We start from the raw sequence: 23312 nt of genomic DNA on the forward strand, positions 1-23312 counted from the left end.
TGGATGCCCTACTCCTTTCTTCTGAGATTTTAATGGGCCATGCAACAAACTGATGAGGTGTCAAGGAGAGTATTTAAAGTTGATAAAATGGCGCAGTTAGGTAGTACAATGGATAGAGTACAGGCCCTGGAGTCAGGAAGACCTGAGTTCAAATGTGGCCTCAGACACTTAATAGTTACCTAACTGTGTGACCTTGGGCAAATTACTTAACCTCATTGCTTTTCAAAAACCAAACAAAAAAAAGTAAAATAAATAAATGTGAAATAAAAAAATTCAATTGGTGAGACAATGCAAATGCAAACCCTTGTCTCTACTCTTATAGTTCCTATTAACTGCCCAACTCTTTTTTTCTTTTTATGAAGGAAAAGAGTTAAAGACATGGGGAATGACTATGCTTCTGCATCTGACAATGCAAACCACCCCCAACAAACTTTTCCATCCATTGCTTATTATCCTGTCATTACTATCATTTTATCCTCTGCTTTATATATAAAAATCTAGGACCCATTCATGCTTATATGATTAATGCTGGTGAAATTTGGTGAAAGACTTAGGTCCTTGAAGAAAGAGACATATTCTTTCTTTAAAAGATCATTTTATTTTTTCATTAATGGAATAAAATAAGCATTTCCATAATGTATTACAATGAAAAAAATGATTGCACTTGCAACTGCAAATCCATTATGCAACAGAATTATTATGCAAATTTCTTTTTTTCTTTTCCCTCATCCCACCTTAGAAATGGCTACTATTAGATATAAATAGGTATACACACATACACATATATAAAATTGTTGTATATATCTATTTATCAGTTCTTTCTCTGGATATAGAAAGCATCTTTCTACATATATCCTTTATAGTTAATTTTGGTGAATTTTCCATTCCCTTTTTCAAAGCTATTAAGGCATAGGAAAGGAAGAAGAAACAATGACACCCATTCAGGAATCGCTATCACAAAGAAGGTAGATTGAGATTGCATTCCTAAGCAAGTATAAGTTTTCATAAATGGGAGGGTCTTCCTGTAGCAAAGAGAAATTAAGAACAAAAATGTAAATATAATACCTTCACCAGTGTTCCCAATCTCTTTTGGTTAGCTTTTAGTAAACCTTCCTGTACCCCTTATCTAGAATGAAAGGACAAAAATTGTAGAGGGGACCATACATATTTCCATATTCTCAGTTAAAAAGTCATTGTCTCTGAAGTTTGAGGACCTGGGTTTGCCTCTGACATTATTTATATGATTCTGGAAAGCTATTTAACCTCACAGGACTTCAATTTCCCAATTTGTAAAAAGAGGAAACCATACTAGATCTTCTCTGAAGGCTCTTCTAACTTTTAGATTTATGATCTTATATAATCTTAGAATTTGCCATGTATCAGCACATAAGGAATAAAATAAGACAAGTGATTTACATCAGATAATATTTAATAAATCAGATAAAATTTTAAAAATATTTAACAAATCATATTCCTTTAACATGCGTATTTATGTCCCAATTCAGAAATCCTGACTTAAGCCTAAAGCAAACCAAAAAAGGGGAATTTATATTATCCTTTGAAATGAGGTTCTCATCCTTTAAGCCAATAGGTTTCATGGAACAGTACTTAAAATAGAGATTCATCAACTTTTTATGTCATAAACTCCTTTGGCATAAAATAAAATATACAGAATTCAAATGAAGCCAATTATATTGAGATAGAGTTATTGAATTTTTTATTAAGTTTGCTGACTCCAGGTTAAGAACCCAAGTCTCAAATAGAAACAAACTGTCCCCACTCCCAACTTGTTACAAAGGGAAATAAAAGTTCCAACTTATTACTATTCTCATTATGTCTTAAAAATGAAGATTTCTGATATTACAAGTGAACATTTCAATATTTATTCATCTAGATTATGTATAAAGAGCATCTATTAACAAGACCTTCATTTTATAACTGAGTTGAGATCCAGAAAAATTAATTGACTTGCCCAAGAACTTTAAAATAGGATTTGAACCCAGTCTTCCAACTACTTAGTTTTTCTCTGCTTTTCTCAGAACATAGTGCTCTTTGTTTTGCACCTGTTTACTATGTTACTTTGGATAAACCATTTCACCTATTAGCCTCAGTTTCCTGTTCTGTAAAACAACCTGGAAATTACTAGGAATATCTACTCATTTATTGTGTTAGGTTTATGTGAGGATATGAAGTCAGCTTGTGATCCAAAGCCAAAACAAAGATTGGCCAGGTCAGCCTGGGTGGAGTCCAATCAGGCTCTTTGGAATGAGTCCTAGCACTTAAGTTCCAACAGCAGAGGAGCACTTGGAACAGCTTCCAACTCAGCACTGGTGGAAAGATGGTTTCCTATGTTTCTCTCTTGGTGCCGCAGGAACCGTGCTTGCAGACGTTGGCTGTGATTGTATGGATCTTGGGTTTCCTAGTCTTGAGTAAGGAAGTCCTGTCCAGATAACTGTCTGTCTCTGTCTCTCCTTCTCTGTCTCTGTCTTTGTTCTCTCAGTCTTCCTGTCTCCTGCCCTCCCCTCCCATCCCCTCCCCTCCTCTCCTCTCCCACTGTTTGCCTCTATCCCTCTTTCTCTGTCTCTCCCTGATTCCTGTGTTCCCAAACTTGGGCAGCCCACCCCTTTCTCTTCCAGGGTTCTAGGGGAGAAGAAACAGGATAAAGAGGAGAGAAGCATAGAAGAGACTAGTATTGGAAATTAATTTGATGGACCTTTTGCCTAGAGCCTCTTCCCCCGCCTCCTTCCTAGAAATGAATGGGAATGGAAAGAGAGTAAGAAAGCCTGGGGTAAAAGGATCAAGAGATAAGTAGTCCTAGCTTTGTCATTTTCTACTGTTTAGTAGACAGTAGAATGGACAAGGCACCTATCCCTTCCTGGTCTCAGTTTTCTCTTCAGTAAAATTAGGCAGCTGTACTCGATGATCCTTAAGGTACCTTCTAGCCCTAAAGGTTGAGGGAGTTCAGAGGAAATTCTGAAAGCTCATTAAAGGTTGGAGGAAGGATTAAAGCTGTTAATGAAAGAGAGAAGATAGTCTGGTAGAGAGTGGAAGTCTGGGAGATCCTCCTGCCATTTAATTTCTTCCTCTAGGTTCTGGTAATGATGAAGCGGAGAAGGAAGAAAGAAAAGAAGAGGAAACATGGAAAGACCATTTAGTGCAGCTTCCAGGGGATGTCCCTTTACCCCTGTGGGATTCAGCATTTTATCAATGATTTGGAAAGAGAAGTGACAAGCTTATCCAATTTGAAAGTAGTTCAAGGTTAGGAGGGAGAACTAAGTAGTTGGCTTATAGGATTTTAAAATGATCATTTTCTAGATTGTAATAATAAACTGAATCCCGTAAGACAAAGCTTTTTTAGAAAGGATGTATAAAATCTTGCACCTGTTCGAATATAGGACAGGGGAAAAGAGAGCTAGACAGAAACTTGAAAAAGGTTTGAGGTCTTTAGGGAGACATTTAGATCAATAGAGGTGAATTGTGTGACATGGTAGAGAAAACAGTTAATATGATCTTCAGTTGCATTAAGGAAGCCATAGTGCCTAGGATTAGTGATTGTCCCACTACGCCCTTCTCTGGTCAGACTACATTTGGAGTATACTGGGTTCACTTTGGAGCATCACATTTTAGAAAGCTATTGATCAATTGGAAAATCCAGAGAAGAGTGGCCAAATTGAACAGAAAGGATCTAGGAGGATCTGAATATATATATTTCCTGAAGAGAAGACTTGAATCACACAAATGAAGTCTTCAAGTATTTGAAGAGTTATCAAAGAAAAGGGGAATTTGTTCTGGAGAGCAAAAGTAGGGTCAGAGAGTGGGAGTTCCCAAAAGGTAGATTTAGAATTTATGCAAGAAATCCCTAATAGTTGTCCCATAGTGGAACAGGGGAAGGTCGTAGCTTTTCTGTCAGTGGAGGTCTTTAGTTGGAGGCTATATGATCACTTCCTGATGATACTCTTTAGCTACAGGTTAGACTAACAACTTCTTTTCAGAGTTGAGATTCTGTACTCCATTAGTTCCTTTGCCCAGTCCATCTCTATTTCCAGGGCCCTAGTATCACAGAATATGAGTCAGTAGAGATCCATAGATCATCCAGTACAGTTCCTGCCTGAAAAGAAATATCTACTATAATTTCCTTTATAAGTGATTATCCAGCCTATTCCTGAATACCTCTAGTAAAGGGAAGCTCACTATCTTCCATCTCAGTGCCTTCCACCTGGAGACAGGTCTGATTTCAAAAGGCCAGTATGGTAGAATTAAAAGAGGAATGAATGTGGATTCAGGAGAGATGTAAGTTCAAATGCTGATGTAGGTATTCAACTGTGAGACTATAAGGGAGTTGGTATATCTCTTTAAAGCTCAGTTTTTTGAATTCACACTATCAGGTTAATGATACAAATGCCTATATCACTTGCTATACAGGGTTCTTAAAAGAATTAAATTAAGCAAGCTATATAACTTTGTAAGCTTTAAAACATTATATGACTATCAGATCTTATTTTTCAGCAGGCAACATGACCTGGGGACTAGAAGGTTGAGCTTGCCATCAGAATGACCTAGTTTTGAGTCCTAGTTCTTCCACTAGTTCATTTTTTTTTTGCCTCTCTGAGCCTCAGCTTTCTCAAAATGGGATAATCCTTGTAGAGCTTAACTCATAAGGTTATCATGACCCTCAAATGAGAAAATGTGCATGAACTCAATTGTTATTACTATTGTATATAAGCTAGTTTTTCCTTATCTTAAACTGAAATCTATCATCAAAAACCTCTGTGATCTTTTGTCCCTTTCTTTTCTACATTTCATTCTTTCAACCTTCTGCCTCCTGTCCTAGGAACTTAAGTTTCTTATTCCTCCCTGTTTTCTCCTTCTCTTCTGTCATTCTTTTAAGTGTCATTGCATTCTCTCTGAAAAGAAAGATAGCTCTTGAGGTGTTCCTCCAGCAGCTTGATCCTTCTTCTCTAGGTGGGAGACTAGTCTAGAATTTGGGATATGGGGCTATTCCCTGACACTTGGAGGAGGAGGATTAAAGCGAGGAGAAGGAAGAAATCAATAGGTAGATGAAGGAGAAAAAAGAATGGGAGAAGGGAAAGAAAGGGGAGGGGAAGGAAGGAAAAGCAAGAAAAAAGGTAGAGGATGAAGATAAAGGAAGATGCAATGGAGAAGAGAGAGAGAGAAAAAGGAGAATGAAGAAGGAAAAAATAGAAGAGGAGGATATGGAGGAAGAGATAGAGAATTAGGAAGAGAAAAGAAAGGAATAAGAAGAATAAAAAGAAAGCAAAGCCAAAAAGGGAAGAAATAAGGGAAGAAGAAAGTAAAGAAGAAAGAGAAAAAGAAGGAAGGGAGGTGAAAAAAGCAGGAGAGTCCAGCATGTAGAAGGGAAGATGTGCCTGGCACATAGTAGACATGTAAATACTTATTTTTTTAGGGGTTTTTCTTGCAAGGCAACAGCTAGGTAATTATTAAGTGTCTGAGGCTGGATTTGAACTCAGGTACTCCTGACTCCAGAGCCAGTGCTCTATTCACTGCACCACCTAGCCACCCGTAAATACTTATTGATGGATGGATTGATTGACTCAAGTTTCCTGTTCAGTCTTCAACTCCCCCAAAGGTCCCCATTTTATTTGGGAAAAGGACAAAGAGAAGGAGGAGGGAGAAGAGGAGGAGGAGGAAGGGGGAAGAAGAGAAGGAGAGGGGAGTGGGGGGAGGAGGGAGAGGAGGATAAGAGAGTTTCATAATGGTACTCAACAGTCAGAAAAGAGGTAGCTTCAGAGGTCAGGTAGCTTGAGCCACAAGGAAAGAAGGTCTTGAAGGGACAAGAGTATTTGCCAGGTTGTAGAGAAGACAGAGCAGGAGTTTATGGGATTAAAAAGAAAAGATTTTTTGGTCAAATGTCTTCTGTGCTTTCCTATTGCATTCTGAGGGAAGTCCAAATTCCTCTGCCCACTAGTTAGAGCCCTTCACTCCAGTGTTACCTATCTTTCCAGTCTTTCCTTTACCCATGGTCACCCAGCTAATGGCAAGTGTTTAAATCTGGATTTGAACTCAGATCTGCATGACTCCAGAGTCATTGTTCTATTCACTGTGCCACATAGCTCCACCGTTCCTACCTTGTCTTTTATACCTACTCAACTGTGTTCTAACAAATCTACACAAATTCTCTGCCAACCCACTCCTTTGCTTCCCCTTCTTTTTAGCATCCCAATTCCATTCCCTATTTCTAAAATATCTGTTCTCTCTCTTCTTCTTTAGGAGCACAACTCAAATTTTACCTCCTTCATGAAGTCTTCCATGATTTCCTCCTTTTCATCAGCAACAATATTTTTCCTAGGCTGTGTGTGTGTGTATGTGTGTGTGTGTGTGTGTGTGTGTGCGTGTGTGTGTGTATAGAGAGAGTACCTTATCATATTAATGAAGTTTTGTGTGTGTGAGAGAGACAGTTGGACAGAGACAGACAGAGGTAGAGACAAAGAGATCTCATTTTGACTAAATTCCATAGGAGAAAAGGATCATATCTCCTCTAGGTACTTGGCATCCAGTATGTGATTAATTATTTTTTGTTCATTGCTTGGTTTATTATACAACTCTCAGGAAGTTAAAATTGTTTTGTATCTCACCACTAGCATCAAAATTATTATGCTATGAAATTAATTAGAGGACTAGAAAATAGACAAAGGAGAGGGAAACACACTTGGGAAGGAGAGACCAAATGTATAGGAAAGAGATGGGAAATAACTGGTGTCAGAGAATCACAAGATAAATTTTTAATAATATACTTTAAGGTCAAGGACTGAGTCTACAAAGTTATATATAGATATGTATATTTATTATATATATCTGTGTAATATGTAAATGTAGAAATATGTTTTTAAATATATGTGTATATATAAATATATAAAAATATATTTTAAAAATGTATATAAATATAATATATAAAATATATTTTAAATATATATAAATATATGTGTTATAACTATATTTATATCTATATATGTACAATTTGATATGGATATATGTAGATAAATCTAGAGACATAGTTGTATCTAGATAGCAATCTAGCCATAGATATATCTACATCTATATATGTTACTGCTGTTCTTTCATTTCAGTGGTGTCCAACTCTTTATGACCCTATTTTTAATGTTCTTGACCAAGGTTCTAGAGTGATGTGCTATTTCTTTCTCCAACCTCTCTATATAGATGCTTTGTACATATCTTTATATATATATATATATCTTTAGCATATAGAATGTCAGACTGGGAACAACCTTAGAATATGAAATATATGATTTCAAATGGATCTTACAACATAGAATGTCAGAACTGAGAGGGATCTTAGAATATAGAATGTCAGAGCTGGGAGGACCCTTAGAAGACAGTCAAAATTTACAAGTATTTTAAAACAGAGGCTAGTTCTTAGATTAGAAGGGATCTTGAAACATAAAATGTCAGAGTTTGTAACCTTATATTTATTCTAGTATACCCTCCCATCCAATGCAGGAATCTCCTCTTCTTGATGAGGTCATCCAGTCTCTTTGTAAAGTTTCCAGTAAGATCATTACCCCAAAATGGCAGTCTGATTCATTTGGAGTATGTACTCCATCCTGAGTCTCACCTGACTGACTGCATTGCATATATTCTTCCCCAGGCCCAGTCTGTACAATCATCTTCATTAGCCTCTTTTTCACCCGATTTTGGCTCCTCAGCATCCTCTACTCAGCCTGGTGGTACCTGGACAGAGACACACCAAGGAAAGGTGGGAGGCAGACCAAGACCATGAAGCAATGGTGCATGTGGAAGTACCTGGCAGACTACTTTCCTATCTCAGTAAGTGGCTCAATGGGGAGTTAGGAAATGATGAGCTATTGCCATAAGGGACTTCATGGTAAGTGGAAAGAGCACTGGAATTCAAGGTAAGAGTGGAAAAAGACCTTTGAACATCAGAGTCTAGGTCAATGAAGGAATTCGGACTCTGCTTAAAGATCTCCAGGGACAAGGAACTGAACATCAAAAAAGCAGCTTGTCTCCAGAAAATTCTGACAGGCCTGAAGACCTAAATTCAAATCTCATCTGTCACATTTCCTAGTTATGTTGAAATTGGACCGGTCTTTTCACCTCTTAGAGCTTCAGTTACCTTACAAGACTGTGAGGGTAGCATTTTGTAACTCCTTAAGACACCCCCTAAATAAGCTAATATTATGAGAGAGGTGATTGGGGTGAGTGGCAGGAGACCTGTAGCCTGGCCACTAACTTGCTAAGTAATCTTGGACAAGGTACTTCCTTCCCTAGGCTTCAGTTTAATTTCTTATCAAAAGAAAAGGTTGAATTACTTCAAGTCTAAAACTCTTTCAACTATGATCTTCTGTGATGTTATATACTTGTTAATATAAACACAAAATTAAGTAATTTTTAAAAGATCATTAGAAAGAGTGATTTCAATTGAATGATGAGGTTGGAAACCAGATTGGAGAGTTTAGAAGTGAATGAGAGAAGAAGGTATTGGAAACACCTAGTGTTAACATCTCTCCTCAAAAAGTTTAGATTGGATGGAGAGAGAGAGAGAGAGAGAGAGAGAGAGAGAGAGAGAGAGAGAGAGAGATGAAATACTAACTAGTAGAGATGGTCAGATCAGGTAAGGACTTTGTAAAGTTGGTTGGGATAGTTGTGGGCATGTTCATAAACAGCAGAAATATAACAAGTAGAGAAGGAGGAACTGAATGTTTTCAAGATTGAAGGAGCAATCTCCTGAAAAAAAGTGAGAGAGTAGATGGAAACATCCAGTGGTCCACACAGAAATGTGCATTCTTTAGCATTGTTGCAACTGATAAAACAAATATAATTCTGAGACCCTCCCTGATCTCAAGATGCTTATATTTCCCTGTATACAAGATGTGCACATATCAGTAAATACAGAATATCTTCATTCTGAAAAATAAATTTACAATACCACAAAGGGTTTGGGGATGGAGGTGGTGGTAGAGACTAATCATTGAGGGAATCAGAACTCTTGAAAAAGGTGGTATTTGAGCTGAACCTTGGAAGGGATTAGGGATACTAAGGGGCAGTACTAAGGAAGGAATACATTCCAGGCACGGGCACAACCTGTGTGAATTTACCAAAGGAACTGGAGGATAAGCATTTATATAGGGCCTATTATATACCAACATATCTGAGGTTAAATTTGAATTCAGGTCCTCCTGACTTCAGTCAGCATTCTGTCTACTATGCCATCTAGCTGTCCTGGATGCAATTTTTACAAATATTATCTCCTTTGATTCCCAGCAATTCTAGGAAGTATATATTATTGTTATCTACATTTTACAGTTGAAGAAACTGAAGCAAACAGAAGTTAAGTGACTTGCCCAAAGTTGCACAGCTATTAAGTATCTGAGGCTAGGTTTCCATTCAGGTCTTTTTTCCTCATTCCAGGTTCAGCATTTTAACCACTTAACTTCCTCTAACAATTAACTGCCTCTATTAAGGCATATGATTTCATATGATATCATGATATTTATGATATCAACTACTTCTAAAATATAAATGTAGGAAATGAAATGCTTTGTATAGACTTTTTTGACTGAAAACACTGGGGCATATGTAAAGAGAAATAATGTATCATTATCAGCCTAGAAAGAGGCTAGAGCATGGTGGCTCTGAAGAGCTTTAAATCCAGGGATTTATAATTAGTTGGAAAGGACGTTGGAGATCATCTAGTCTAACTGTCCCCCCTCACTCCTCCAAGAAATAAAATGACCTCCTGTATGAAGTATCATAACTGGGATTTGAAGGCAAATTCTCTAATACTAAATAAATGATCTGACCTGTCTCAGTTTCTCCTAACCTGGAGAACTTCGAGAAGAACTAGTATGACTCTAGGATATCTCTGAAGTTTGGGAGCCATGCTTAGATTCGCACAGGTGAGAATGTGACAGATCTGGGATCAGAGAACCTGGGACCTCTGATTTCCAATCTAGTTGTTTTAGGTGAGAAAACAAACCAGGACAGGAACCATGCCTGGGGCCCCCTGCCTGTTGAAGGATGGTTGGAAATTAAGCTATAGCACCCCTTGAGCTGATCCCAAAGACTCTGGAAAACAAGATTTCCGGACATTCTGAGAATATTCAGTGAGGGTCCCTTACAAAATCATCCCTCAGTCCAATTCGGGGAGCAGTGAGGGCAGTACTAGAAGATGGTCAGCAGAGGGCAGATGAACATTACATTTTGGTTTACTTGAGATCCCCATTTCTGGGAGAGACCTTCAGGGGCTGGCATTATGGTTGGGAGGAAATCTGGCAAACAAATGGATCTTTTGATAGTTTTCTACTGACCTTTGTGAATCAATGAGAAGATGTAAGAGGGAATAGGTGAAGGGGATGGTATTCCTCTTTCCATCTTAGTGGAAGGTCAAGCAACTCTGAGCTGATTCATCAGAACTGGTATCTAACCCCCTCCCTGACACTGATTCTGTGTGACCTTTAACCATAAAAAAGGATATGAATGATAACCAGTTTTTCCTGAGAGAGTGCTGGTCTTAGGAAAATGAAAGCTCAAATCCTGTCCCAGTTGAGTAATGCTGGGCAAGTCATTTTACCTCCATCTGTCTCATCAGTTTCCTCCATTGTAAAATGGAGGTAATAATATCACCCATTTCTGGGACTGTTGTGAAGACCAAAGATTTGCAAACTTTAAAACACTACACAGATGCTAGCTACTAGTTACTGTTGCTATGACACAGTCCTTTAATTTTCACAAAGCATTTTGTCTATATTTAAAGCTGGACCTCAGAAATCCCCTTACTTTTTCATTTGATTTTCACATTCATCCCATGAGTTGTCTATTTACAGGTGAGGAAACTAAGGGACTGAGAAGAAGGAATTGCCCTCTACAGGAATAGAGAAAATGGGAAGTGGAGAGGGTTAAGGAGGAAAGAAAAAAATTCAGAGAAAGGGTACTCTGTAAGGTGGCATGGAATAGGAATGGTGCTGAGCTTTTCTAAGGGACTTTTAGGGATCTATATGAGCTTGTTCCTTTTTGTTGTTTGTTTTAAAACTTTTAATGCCAAGCAAATGAATTTCAATGTATGAAATGTAGCTACACCATTTTTTGCAACTCAAGTGTCTTCTTTAATCTTTTTGTGGTCAGGACTTCTGACATTTCTCTTAACATTTTCACTCTTGTATTTGTTTTAAGATATTTGTCATTGCTTCCATCTTCTCTAGATGCCTTTGAAATATAAGGTGATCAATGAATATCCTATCCATCTATGTTTCATTAGATGTTTCCTCTTTCACTAGAATAATTTTTGTTGTCAAAACTTCCAATCTAAAGGGGTGGCTAGGTAGCACAGTGGATAAAGCACGGGCCCTGGAGTCAGGAGTACCTGGGTTCAAATCCAGTCTCAAACACTTAATAATTACCTAGCTGTGTGGCCTTGGGCAAGCCACTTAACCCCATTTGCCTTGCAAAAAAAAAAACCTAAAAAAAACCCTTCCAATCTTAAAGTCATTCATAGGTTTACTTCATCTCTAGAATGTTATTCTACCCAATCTAGATTACTTGAAACTCAATTCTCTCAAAATCTAGAGTGTGCATCTATCCCTGTTTTTTTTCCTCCTTACCTATCATAAATTCATGGAATTTGGAAACACATGGAATGATCATATTTTCCCTCATTTCTATTTTGCCTCTTCTTGGTCAGAATTAGACCCAGACTATTAATTCTAGCTATTCTTTTGAAAAGCAAAATCATACTAAAAGCCTGCCAACAATTTGTCATCTGTTATGAGCAGAGTGAGAACTCCAGAAATGATCTTGAATCCCTCTGTTATAATATCCTATCACTATTATCAGATTTCTGATCTGTTTTCTATATTATCTAGTTGAGCTTGCTTCTTTAAAGGAATATATTATTTCATTCCTGTCCATAGTTTCTAGTAAGTACAGAATCATCTTGTGCTATGAGTTTCTCAAATTAATGTCTTATTTTCTTTATTCAAATGTTTTGGGACGGTTAAGTTGCTCTCTAAGAATTCTTTTTTAAAAATTTATTTATTATTTTCACCCAAATGCAAATGCATATTTCTAAGTTACAAAATGTCTCTGCACCCCTCCCTTCTCATTCCCATTCCCTCAGCAGGGAACAGTCAGGTTAGCATTTTACATATATATTTTGATGAACAGGTTTACAAATTAGTAATTTTCAGCATGAGCAATTAGGATCAAGGGAAAGAGATACATAAGAGATCATTTTTATAATGTGTTCATCAGATTCGGAAGGGTTGGGTTTTTTTCTGTGTGTTTTTTCTTCCTCTGGATGGAAATAGCATTGTCCATAGCCAGTCTAATACAGTTGTCCTAGCTATCTGGACTGCTGAGAGCAGCTGCTTCCATCAGGGTTATTCATCTCAAAAATGTTGTTGTCATTGTTCTTTTGGTTCTACTCACTTCACTCAGCATCAGATCCCACAAGTCATTCCATGCTTCTCTAGAGTCCAGCCATTTATTGTTTCTTATAGGACAATACAATAGGATTCCATAGTATTCATATACCATAACTTGTTTAGCCATTCCCCAATTGATGGGCATACCCTCAATTTCTAATTCTTTGCCAAGACAAAAAGAGCTGCTATGAATATTTTGGAACATATAGGACTTTTCCCATTTTTTTTATAATTTCCTCTCAACATAGACCTAGAATTGTAATTTCTGAATCAAAGGGTATAAACAGTTTTATTGCTCTTTGGGCATAGTTCCATAATGCTCTCCAGAAAGGTTGGATCTGTTCACAACTCCACCAGTAATGCATCAATGTCCCAATACTCTCACAATCTCTCCAACATTGATCATCTTTCTTTTTTCTAATCTTGGCTAATCTAATAGGTGTGAGATGATACTTCATTGTTATTTTAACTTGAATTTCTCTAATCAATAGCTATTTGGAGCATTTTTTTCATATGATTATATATAGCTTTAACTTCTTCATATTATTTGACCATTTATTAATTGGGGAATAACTTATCTTATAAATTTGATGCAATTCTCTATATATTTAGAAATGAGAGCTTTATCAGAACTCCTGGTTGTGAAGATTGTTGCCCAGCATTCTGCTTTTTCTTCTAATTTTGGCAACATTGATTTTGTTAGTGTAAAACTTTTTAACTTAATATAGTCAAATCATTCATTTTGCAGTTTATAATGTACTCTAATTCTTGTTTGGTCAAATATTTATCCCTTTTCCATAGCTCTGATAGACAGAGTATTTCTTGGTCTGTTAATTTATCAATGGTATTGCTCTTTATGTCTAAATCCTGTACCCATTTTGCCCTTATTTTGGTATAGGGTGTGAGATGTGGATCTATGCCTAGTTTTTGCCATAGTATTTTCCAGTTTTCCCAATACTTTGACAAATAGTGAGTTCTTAGCCCAGAAGCTGATGTCTTTCAGTTTGTCAAACAGTAAATTGCTGCAGTCATTTGCTTCAGTTTCTTCTGAACATGTCCTAATCCACTGATCCATTACTCTATTTCTTAATCAGTACCAGGCAAGTTTTGATGAGTACTACTTTATAGTATAGTTTTAGATAATTTTCATCAGTTTCCTTGTTATTCTTGACCTTTTGTTGCTCCAGATGAATTTTGTTACTATTTTTTCTAGCTCAGTAAAGTAGTTATTTGGTAGTTTGATTGGTGTGGCACAAAATAAGTAATTTAATTTGGGTAGAATTGTCATTTTTATTATATTAGCTTGACCTAACCATGAGCATTTGACATTTTCCCAATTATTTAGATTTCACTTTATTTGGGTGAGGAGTGCTTTATAATTGTGATCATACAGTTTCTAGGAGGAGATTCCCAAGTATTTAATGTTGTCTATAGTTATTTTAAATGGAATTTCTCTATCTCTTGCTCTTGAGCTTTGTTGTTCATATATGGAAATACTGATGATTTATGTGGGTTTATTTTATATCCTGCTACTTTGCCAAGTTTGTTAATTGTTTCAAGGGGTTTTTAGGATGATTTTCTTGGGTTCTCTAGGTATACCATCATATAATCTGCAAAGATTGAAAGTTTTGCTTCCTTATTGCCAATTCTGATTCCTTCAATTCCTTTTAATGAATAGTAATGGTGATAATAGGCATCCTTGTTTCACTTCTGAATTTATTGGAAATGCTCCAAGTTTATTCCCATTACATATATTATTTGTTGAAGGTTTTAGATAGATACTATTTATTATTTTAAGGAAGACTCCATTTATTCCTAAACTTTCTAGTGTTTTAATAGGAATGGATGTTGCATTTTATTAAAGACTTTTTCAGCATCTATTGAGATAATTATATGATTTCTGTTATTTTTACTATTGATATATTTATGTTGAGTGTTTTCCCAATGTTGAAACATCCCTGCCTGCCTGGTATGAATCCAACTTGATCATGGTATATTATCCTGATAATAACTTGCAGTAGTCTCATTGCTAAAATTTTATTTAAGATTTTTACATCAATATACATTAGGGAGGTTGGTTTATAATTTTCTTTCTCTTTGATTCTTCCTGCTTTAAGTATCAGCACCATGTTGGTGTAATAAAACGAGTTTGTCAGAACTCTTTCCTCTCCTATTTTTTAAAATAGTTTATGAAGAATAGGAATTAATTGTTCCTTAAATGTTTGGTAGAATTCACTTGTAAATCCATCTGGACCTGGAGACTTTTTCTTAGGGAGTTTATTGATTATTTCTTCAATTTCTTTTTTCTTAAATGGGGTTAAGTAATTTATTTCCTCTTCTGTTAGTCTGGGCAGTTTGTATTTTTGTAAATACTCATCCATTTCACTCAAGTTATCCAATTTATTGGCATACAGTTTGGCAAAGTAGTTCTGAATTATCTCTTTAATTTCCTCCTCATTGGTGATTAGTTCACCCTTTTCATTTTTGATACTGGTAATTTGGTTATCTTCTTTCTTTTTTTAAATCAGTTTAACCAAAAGTTTGTCTCTTTTATAGACTTTTTCATAAAACCAACTATTAGTTTTATTTATGAAATCAATAGTTTTCTTGCTTTCAATTTTATTAATCTCTCCCTTGATTTTCAGAATTTCTAGTTTGGCATTTAATTGGGGTTGTTTAATTTTTCTTTTTCCTGGCTTTTTTAGTTGCATACCCAATTTATTGATCTCCTCTTTCTCTATTTTATTTATTTAGGAATTTAGAGATATAAAGTTTTCCCTCAAAACTTCCTTGGCTGCATCCCATAAATTCTGGTATGATGTCTCATTATTATCATTTTCTTGTATATAATTATTGATTATTTCTATTATTTGCTGTTTGATCCACCCATTATTTAAGATAAAGTTATTTAATTTCCAGTTAATTCTTGGTTTATCTCTCCTTGACTATTATGTGTAATTTTTATTGCATCATGGTCTGAGAAGTGTGTATTTATCATTTCTGTCTTTCTGCATTTGATTATAAGGTTTTTGTGCCCTAGTACATGGTCAATTTTGGTGAAGGTGCCAAGCATTGCCATGAAAAAGATATATTCTTTTCTACCCTCATTAAGTTTTCTCCAGAGGCCTATCATATCTAGGTTTTCTTAGATTACATTCACCTTCTTAACTTCCTTCTTATTTATTTTGTTGTTAGATTTATCTAGTTCTGAGAGAGGGAAATTGAGGTCTCCCATTATTAAAGTTTTGCTGTCTGTGTCTCCTTGCAATTCACTCAGCTTTTCCTCTAGGAATTTGGATGCTATACCACCAGGTACATACATATTTAGTAATGATATAGCTTCATTACCAATGGTGCCTTTTAAGAAGATGTAGTTTCCTTCCTTATCTCTATTAATGAGATTGATTTTTGCTTTTATTTTGTCTGAGATTAGGATTGCTACCCCAGATTTTTTTTATTTCAGTTGAGGCATAATATTTTTTGCTCCAACCTTTTACCTTTATCCTGTGTGTATCTCTCTGCTTTAAATGTTTCTTGTAAAAAACATATGGTAGGATTCTGGTTTTTAGTCCATTCTGCTATCTGCTTCTCTTTTATAGGACAGTGCATCCCATTCACATGTACTGTTAAGATTACTAATTCTGTATTTCCCTCCATGCTATCTTCTTCCATTTATATTTTTGTTTCCTTTTCTCTTATTCCTCCTCACCAAAATTTTACTACCTTTCCCCTTTGACTTTTCTTTTAAAAATTAAACTTTCAGTTTATTTTCATTTATACTTTCCCTTACCTTTTATTCCTCCCTTCTTCCCTTATCTTTCCCTTTCCCAGTCCCACCTCCCTGTAGATTAAGTTAGATTTTTAAACCTAAATGGGATTATATCTTAGCCCTCACTGGGCTAAATCTGTTTAATAAAATTTATTCAACATTCACATTCTCCCTTCTTTCCCTCTAAAATTATAAGTCTTTGTGCCTCTTGGTGTAATTTATCACTCTAATGTCATTAATCAAGTATTATCAATCACATTTTGATTATTTTATTTTATTGTTTGATAAGCTCATGTTGTTATCAAGATACAGATTGTTTACTTGATTGTTTGATAAGCAACATTGACTCAAATTGCATCAAATTATAATAATTTTTACCTTACCTCCTTTTCAAGTATCTTTCAAGTACACACAATACTTATGAACCAAAGTATCATCCAAAGTCTTATCATTTCTTGAACTATTTTTGCTCCTCCCCCCAGATCTATTTTCTTTCATACTTTATATCTCCCCCTCTCCTCACCCAGAGTACTTCACGCCTTGTTAAGTGAAGTCCTTTTTAAGTTAAACCCTGATCTAATTAACTGTAAGAATCTTAAAGATCTCTAAGTACTTGGAAGCTCTGGAGGTCTTACCTGAGAACCTTACAAATGATTATAAATTACAGAGACATGCTTATGATGCTTAAAGGATTCTAAGTACTGGGAGGTTCTGGAGGTCTCAACTGAGAACTTTACAAATGATTATTGTCACAGGTCCTTACAGTTTCTGACACCCTCATTATACAAAGTGCTAAGTACTGTGTGATTAAGATGAGTCAAAGGTTAATGAGTCACTTAAGTTTAAAGTTAACACCCTTGCTTTTCCTCCGGGATTTTTGTCTCAAACATGGTGATGTCATCTTGAACCTCTTCAATTGAGAGATAAGACCCAGTTATACTAATATCCTTTATTCTATTTAATTATATTCTATCCTTTATCATAAGAGAAGTAAAGTTCTAAAGAATTAGAAGTGTTATTATCTTCCTTTTTCAGGTTATATACAATTTGATGGTCTTGACCAACATTTGTTTTGTTTTGTTTTTTTTCTTCCCCTTTTTCTTTACCTTTTTTTATGCAACTCTTCAGTTGTGTATTTGGTGATTGAATTCTCTGTTTAGTTCTGGTCTTTGTGTCAGAAAATTCTGGAGGTCCTCTTTTTCCCTGACAGTATATGCTGAATTTTGTAGAGAAGTACATTCTTGGTGGTAATCCAGGTCCTTTGCTCACCGAAATATGCTATTTCAGTTCTTCTGATCCTTCACTGTTGAAGGTGATAGGTTCTGTGTGAATCTGATTGTGTTTCCTTTATATTCGAATTGTTTTCTTTTTTTCTGCTTGCAAAATTCTCTCCTTTACATGAGGGTTCTGGCATTTGGCTATAACAGCCCTTGGAGTTTTTATACTGGGGTTTCTTTCTGGAGGGGTTCTGTGTATTCTTTCAATGGTTATGTTGTTATCTTGTTTTAGTAGATTTGGACAGTTTTCCCTTATAATTTCCTGCATAATGTTTTCCTTCTTTTGTTGGTCCAAGCTTTCTGGTAGTCTGATGATTCATAGATTGTCTATCCTGGATTTATTTTCCAGGTTATTTGTTTTCCCTAAGGTACTTTACATTTTCTTCAATTTTTTCAGCCTTTGTATTTTGTTTGATGGAATCTTGTAGTCTTATAGATTCATTGGTTTCTATTTGTTCAATTTTAATTTTTAGGGTTTGATTTTCTTCAATTAGCTTCTGTGTTTCCTTTTTCAGTTGGTTATTTTTACTTTTAATAGAGTTGATTTCACTGGTCAACTTTTCACATTTTCCTGCATGGCTGTCATTTCATTTTTCCATTTTTCTTTTACTTTGGATTTTAAATTCTTTTTAAAGTTCTTTAATGAGATTTTGTTTTTGAGTCCAATTCATAGACTGCTTTGATATTTGCCCTGTGATTTTTCACTGCTTTCTTCTTCAGACATGACATTTTGCTGTCATCTTTCTCTGTAGTGAGTGCTCTTTTAGGTTTTTTGGTTCATCTTTGGTCTTTTTAGCTCTTCTCCTGGGGGTATAGGGAGTATAGATTCAAGTTTTTATTTTGCTGGGGCTAGGGTCTGATTCCTGGTTTGTTGTTGGCCAAGATGTTGCCTATGCAGTCCAGGCCTTGCCTTTGCAAAGGTTTATTTCCCTCCTTTATAGCCATGTTCTAAGTTTCAAATCATTTATTAATTGTAGGATCTTGAATGAATTACTTTTCTCTCTTGGGATTTAGCTTTAATCTGTTAGATAGATAGGATCTTGCCCCATTGTTCTTTCTGTGATGGAAGGGAAAATCTGGGGCTAATTGAAATCCCTATTTTGCCCCCTAACCATGCCTGGAACCTTCCCTTCCCTTCCCTTCCCTTCCCTTCCCTTCCCTTCCCTTCCCTTCCCTTCCCTTCCCTTCCCTTCCCTTCCCTTCCCTTCCCTCCCTCCCCTCCCCTCCCCTCCCCTCCCCTCCCCTCCCCTCCCCTGCCCTACCCCCTCCCCTCCCCTGCCCTACCCCTCCTCTACCCCTCCCCTCCCCTCTCTCTCTTTCTTTCTCTCCCTCCATCTCCAATTCCCAGCTTCCCTGGCTTCCTTCAAATCCCAACTAAACTCTCACTTTTCCTTCTTAATCTTAGTGCCTTCTCTCTAAGACTGTCTCCAATTAATCCTGCATATATTGTTCATTCATAGATGTTGTCTCCCATTGAACTATGAGCTCCTTAAAAGCAGGGACTGTTATTTATGCTTCTTTGTATCCCTAGCAATTAGCACAGTACCTGGTAAAATATATAATTAATAACTGGTTATAGACTTGACTTAATGTGACTTGATTTTACTGTCTTTAGAGTAACCTGTAATTAGAGATCTATTCCTTTGAAGTTAAAGTATTGAAAGTCTTTTTTAAAATGCAAATGTATCTGGGAAACTATATTCAAGAAGGCTGTATGTGAGTCATCCTTTCCCCTTAGACAGTTAATTAAGAATAAGGTCCTGATGATACAATGGTTTGGGAGTTGGAAGAAGGAAAGTATTCACTGGAAATGCAATCCACAAGCTGAACCTGGACTGGATGGATTCAGGATAGGTAGGCTCAGGGAAAACTATGACCTCTCTAATCTCAGTTTCTAGTTTGGGCCTTTGCATGAGTCAGACTTTAATATACTCTGGGAAAGTGTGGGCTGAACATGCTTGATCCTGGATATAATGGCTAAGATTAGGCTACTTTCCATAGAAATTCCCCAGTTTTGGCTCAGGTAACTGATGACTTTGACCATAATTCTTTCTCTGTTTTCTTCTGACAAAGTTCCACACCCAGAGTTAGCTCCATTTCTTATTCTGAATCAGACAGGTCAGATCTAATTTGTAGCAGGTCTCTTGAAGGGCTAGAGGTGTTTTACTGTTCTGCTCTCATTCTCCTGCTATGGCTCAGGAATGGACTTCCTGAGCTGTCTAGTTGCTATATTGCCTGGACTTGGACACTGTGATGCCTGGGCAGTGGTCTAGTCCTGTGTCTTAATGTACTTCCTATAGAGTTTCTTATACCTTGTACTTTCTGAGTGACATGCTTGCCTTGGTCTTGCACTGCACTGCCTAGGAAAAAAATGTCTGAGCACAAGTCTAGTACTATCTCCATATATTCTACCCAGGCACTTCCTGGGCACTACACTCCTTACTACACACCTGATAACTCCTCATTCTCCTTTGCTGAAATCTCCTCTAGTTCATGCCCTCTAACTGTAAGGATCCCACAATGTTTCTCACTTCATACTATTTCATTCAGTGATCTCATCAGCTCCTATGGCTTAATTATCATATCTGTACGGATGATTCTCATCTGCCCAATATATATATATATATATATATACATATATATGTATATATATATGTATATATATATGTATATGTGTGTCGGTGTGTAGTATATGTTATATATAATCATATTTTGTATATATGTATGTATGTATGCACAAAATAATATATCCCCTTCTCTCCTCTGGCACTGTCACCATTCTGGGGCAGAACTTCATGACCTCATGCAATAGTCTATTACAATAGTCTGCTGGGAGGTATGCCTGCTACAAGGTTCCCTGCTCCAATCCATACTCCATTCAACCACCAAAGTGATTTTTCTAAAAGGATAGTTTGAAAGTTTGTCACTCATCCTCTCTCTCTCTCTCTCTCTCTCTCTCTCTCTCTCTCTCTCTCTCTCTCTCTCTCTCTCTCTCTCTGTGTGTCTCTCTCTCCCTCCCTTCCTCCTTGCCCCACCCCCACCCCCACTCCCATCTCTTGCTTTGCTTGCCTCCATCCCTAACCCTCCATCTAATCCTTCTTCCACCTAACATCCCTTCAAAATGCTTGAAGATAGCTAACTCCAGAGGTTCCTAAGGATTCTTCTCTGGCACAAATTTTATATTACCATTATTTATAGTATTTTATACTTTACAAAGAACTCTCAGCTATATTATCTTAATTGATCCTCATGAAAAAGCAAGGATGTTAAACCCTTTTTTATAGTTAAAAACTGACAGCCTTTGCATTGCCCAAGACTTCAAAGTATGTCAGTGGTAAGGACAAAACAAGACAGCTCAGAGTCAAGCCAGCAGAGTTGGCTTCAAGCCCCCACTTGGCAGTTATTAACTATGTGACCTTGAATGAGTCCTATCCTCTCCCTGAGGCTTAGCTGTGTCCTCTGTAAATGTGAGTGCAGATGGATTAGGTGAACTTCCCATTCTGATTCTGTGAAACCTTATTCTACTGACTTCTGTCAAATGTTATCATCTCTCAAAGAAATGAGGGTCAGTGGTAAAAATAGTGGCTACTTTAATCATCTAAGCCAACGGGTTGCAATCCTTAACCTCAAGTCCCCTTTGTCCCTCCCCTATTTCAGGAGACAGACCACATCAGCAGGGTTTTAGCTCCTGGTCAGTAGAGGACAGTTTATTAATCTAGTCTTGGTCATAGCTTTCCTGCCACACTGAGCTGGACATTTGTCAGAGCTGTTGACATTCTGTTTCGTTTATTCATGCCTCTCTCCTTCCCTTAGCTTTCTCCTGTCTACCTCAGAGCCTCAAATGGTATTGAGGTAGAGGGACAGAGAATCCTCTAAACTCATAGATGAAGCTGGAGGGCAGAACAGCAGACTGGACACCCTGCAATTCAACAAAATTTAGTTCAATGAATGTTAACTAAAAATGTAACTGTATCTAGAGCATTGTGCTAGGCAAGGGGAAATAGAATTTATCAAGTTAGTTAATGGTTTGTTGATTTGGATAATCTTTTAAAAAACAACAGACCTTAATTTTGTTCATCAGATTCATCATATTTCTGTTTTCAATTTTATCTATTTCTTCTTTAATTTTTAAGAATTCTTCGGGGGCGGCTAGGTGGCGTAGTGGATAAAGTACCAGCCCTGGAGTCAGGAGTACCTGGGTTCAAATCTGGTCTCAGACACTTAATAATTGCCTAGCTGTGTGGCCTTGGGCAAGCCACTTAACCCCGTTTGCCTTACAAAAAAAAAACCTAAAAAAAAAAAGAATTCTTCCAATATGCCTGTTTTCAGATTACTTAGTTTCTTTCCTCATTTAAAAAAGTCCATGTTAAATTCATTGATATATATTTTCCTCTTATTTTGTGAATATGTGGTTTCACAGCTATATATTTTCTTCTGAAGACTGTTTTGACTATATCCCATTCATTTTGGTAAGTTAGAGTTGAAAAAGGAAATTCTCCTATAAACTCTACAGCCTAGTACCAAAATAGATACATCAAACAAACATATATACAATGTTACATGAGAAATGCATTAGAGAAGTAATAATAATAATAATAATAATAATAATAACAATAATTGTCTGCTTTATTACACTTTAAGTTTTGCAAAGGGCTTTACATGTTTTATCTCTTTGGATTTTCACAACTCTGTAAGCTATTATTTATGCCCATTTTTCAGATAAGGAAATTGAGACAAAAAGTAATTTAAGTGATAGTGTAACACAGATATTAAGTTTCTGGGGTAGAATTTGAATGCTGATTCCTGATTCCAAGTCCTTTGTCCAACATGCTATCCAGTTTCCTTACATAAAAATCAAGTACTCTGGTGAAATTGAGGTGGGGGTGATGGTGGTGGTGGTAGTAATTGCCAGGTGAGGTAAAATTTGAGGGGACAGGGAGTAGGAACAAGAGAACTCTTGGAGGAGGTAGCATTTGAGTTCTTTAAAGTATTGGTAGGAATTTTAGCAGAATTTATCATAGAATCAAAGAACCTTGGATTCTGAAACAATCTCAAACATATCTGGTTTAATCTTAGAGTAGAATTCTCTTCTATAATAATCCTTGTCTTCCATCCCCAAAACTGAAAGTGGTCACCTTGCTTCTTCTTGAAGATATTTAGTGATAGAAATTAACTCAACCTTTTCCACATTTGAACAGCTCTAACAATTAGAAAGGTTTTCTGTATATGGATCAAAAATTGACCTCTCTTCAACTTCTACTTGTTCTTCCTAGTTCTTCCTTCTGGGTACAAGTAAACAACACTAATTCATTTTTATATAACAACTCTTCTTGGGAATGGTGATATGACCTATAAGAGAACTTTGTGGAACTTGTCAAACCTAAAAATTCTTATATTATGATAGATAATATACCAAAAGAAATGTAGAGAATATTTCTAGGATTATAAATTTGCAGGTGAGAAAACTGTAAGACATGAGAGGCATTTTCATCATTGTTGCTGATTGAAAGCAGGAACTTTGAAGAGAAAAGTTGACTTGAATAATGAAATGACACGGTTAACTGGTTGTACCTATGAATTTTGGAAAGAACTATTAGGAGAATCCATAGCATAAAAGAGAGAGTGGTAAACTTACTCAATAAACAGACTTCTCAGTACTGGAATAAACCAAAGGAATCAATAACAGCAAGTAATAGTAATACAAAATCATAGGATACTTGATTTCAAAAACCACAGACCTGGAAACAGATTAAGAATAGACAAATTAAGCATAATTAGATTCCTAAAAAAACCATTTTAAAATCCCAGAAATATATTTCAAGAAATCAT

At 36.3% G+C, this 23312-nt stretch overlaps 1 protein-coding gene across 1 annotated transcript in view; it reads left to right on the plus strand.

Moving 5' to 3' along the window:
• The first annotated feature begins 2338 nt into the window (after positions 1 to 2338).
• The window catches only part of LOC141488611 (2-acylglycerol O-acyltransferase 2-like), a 33988-nt gene continuing 13014 nt past the window's right edge, over positions 2339 to 23312 (plus strand). Inside the window, exons 1-2 of the mRNA XM_074188840.1 lie at positions 2339 to 2429; positions 7646 to 7824. Of these exons, the coding sequence (XP_074044941.1) occupies positions 2339 to 2429; positions 7646 to 7824 (270 nt within the window). The remainder of the gene's footprint in view (positions 2430 to 7645; positions 7825 to 23312) is intronic.

This window comes from Macrotis lagotis, chromosome 1, assembly GCF_037893015.1.
Source record: "Macrotis lagotis isolate mMagLag1 chromosome 1, bilby.v1.9.chrom.fasta, whole genome shotgun sequence".
NCBI lineage: Eukaryota > Metazoa > Chordata > Mammalia > Peramelemorphia > Peramelidae > Macrotis > Macrotis lagotis.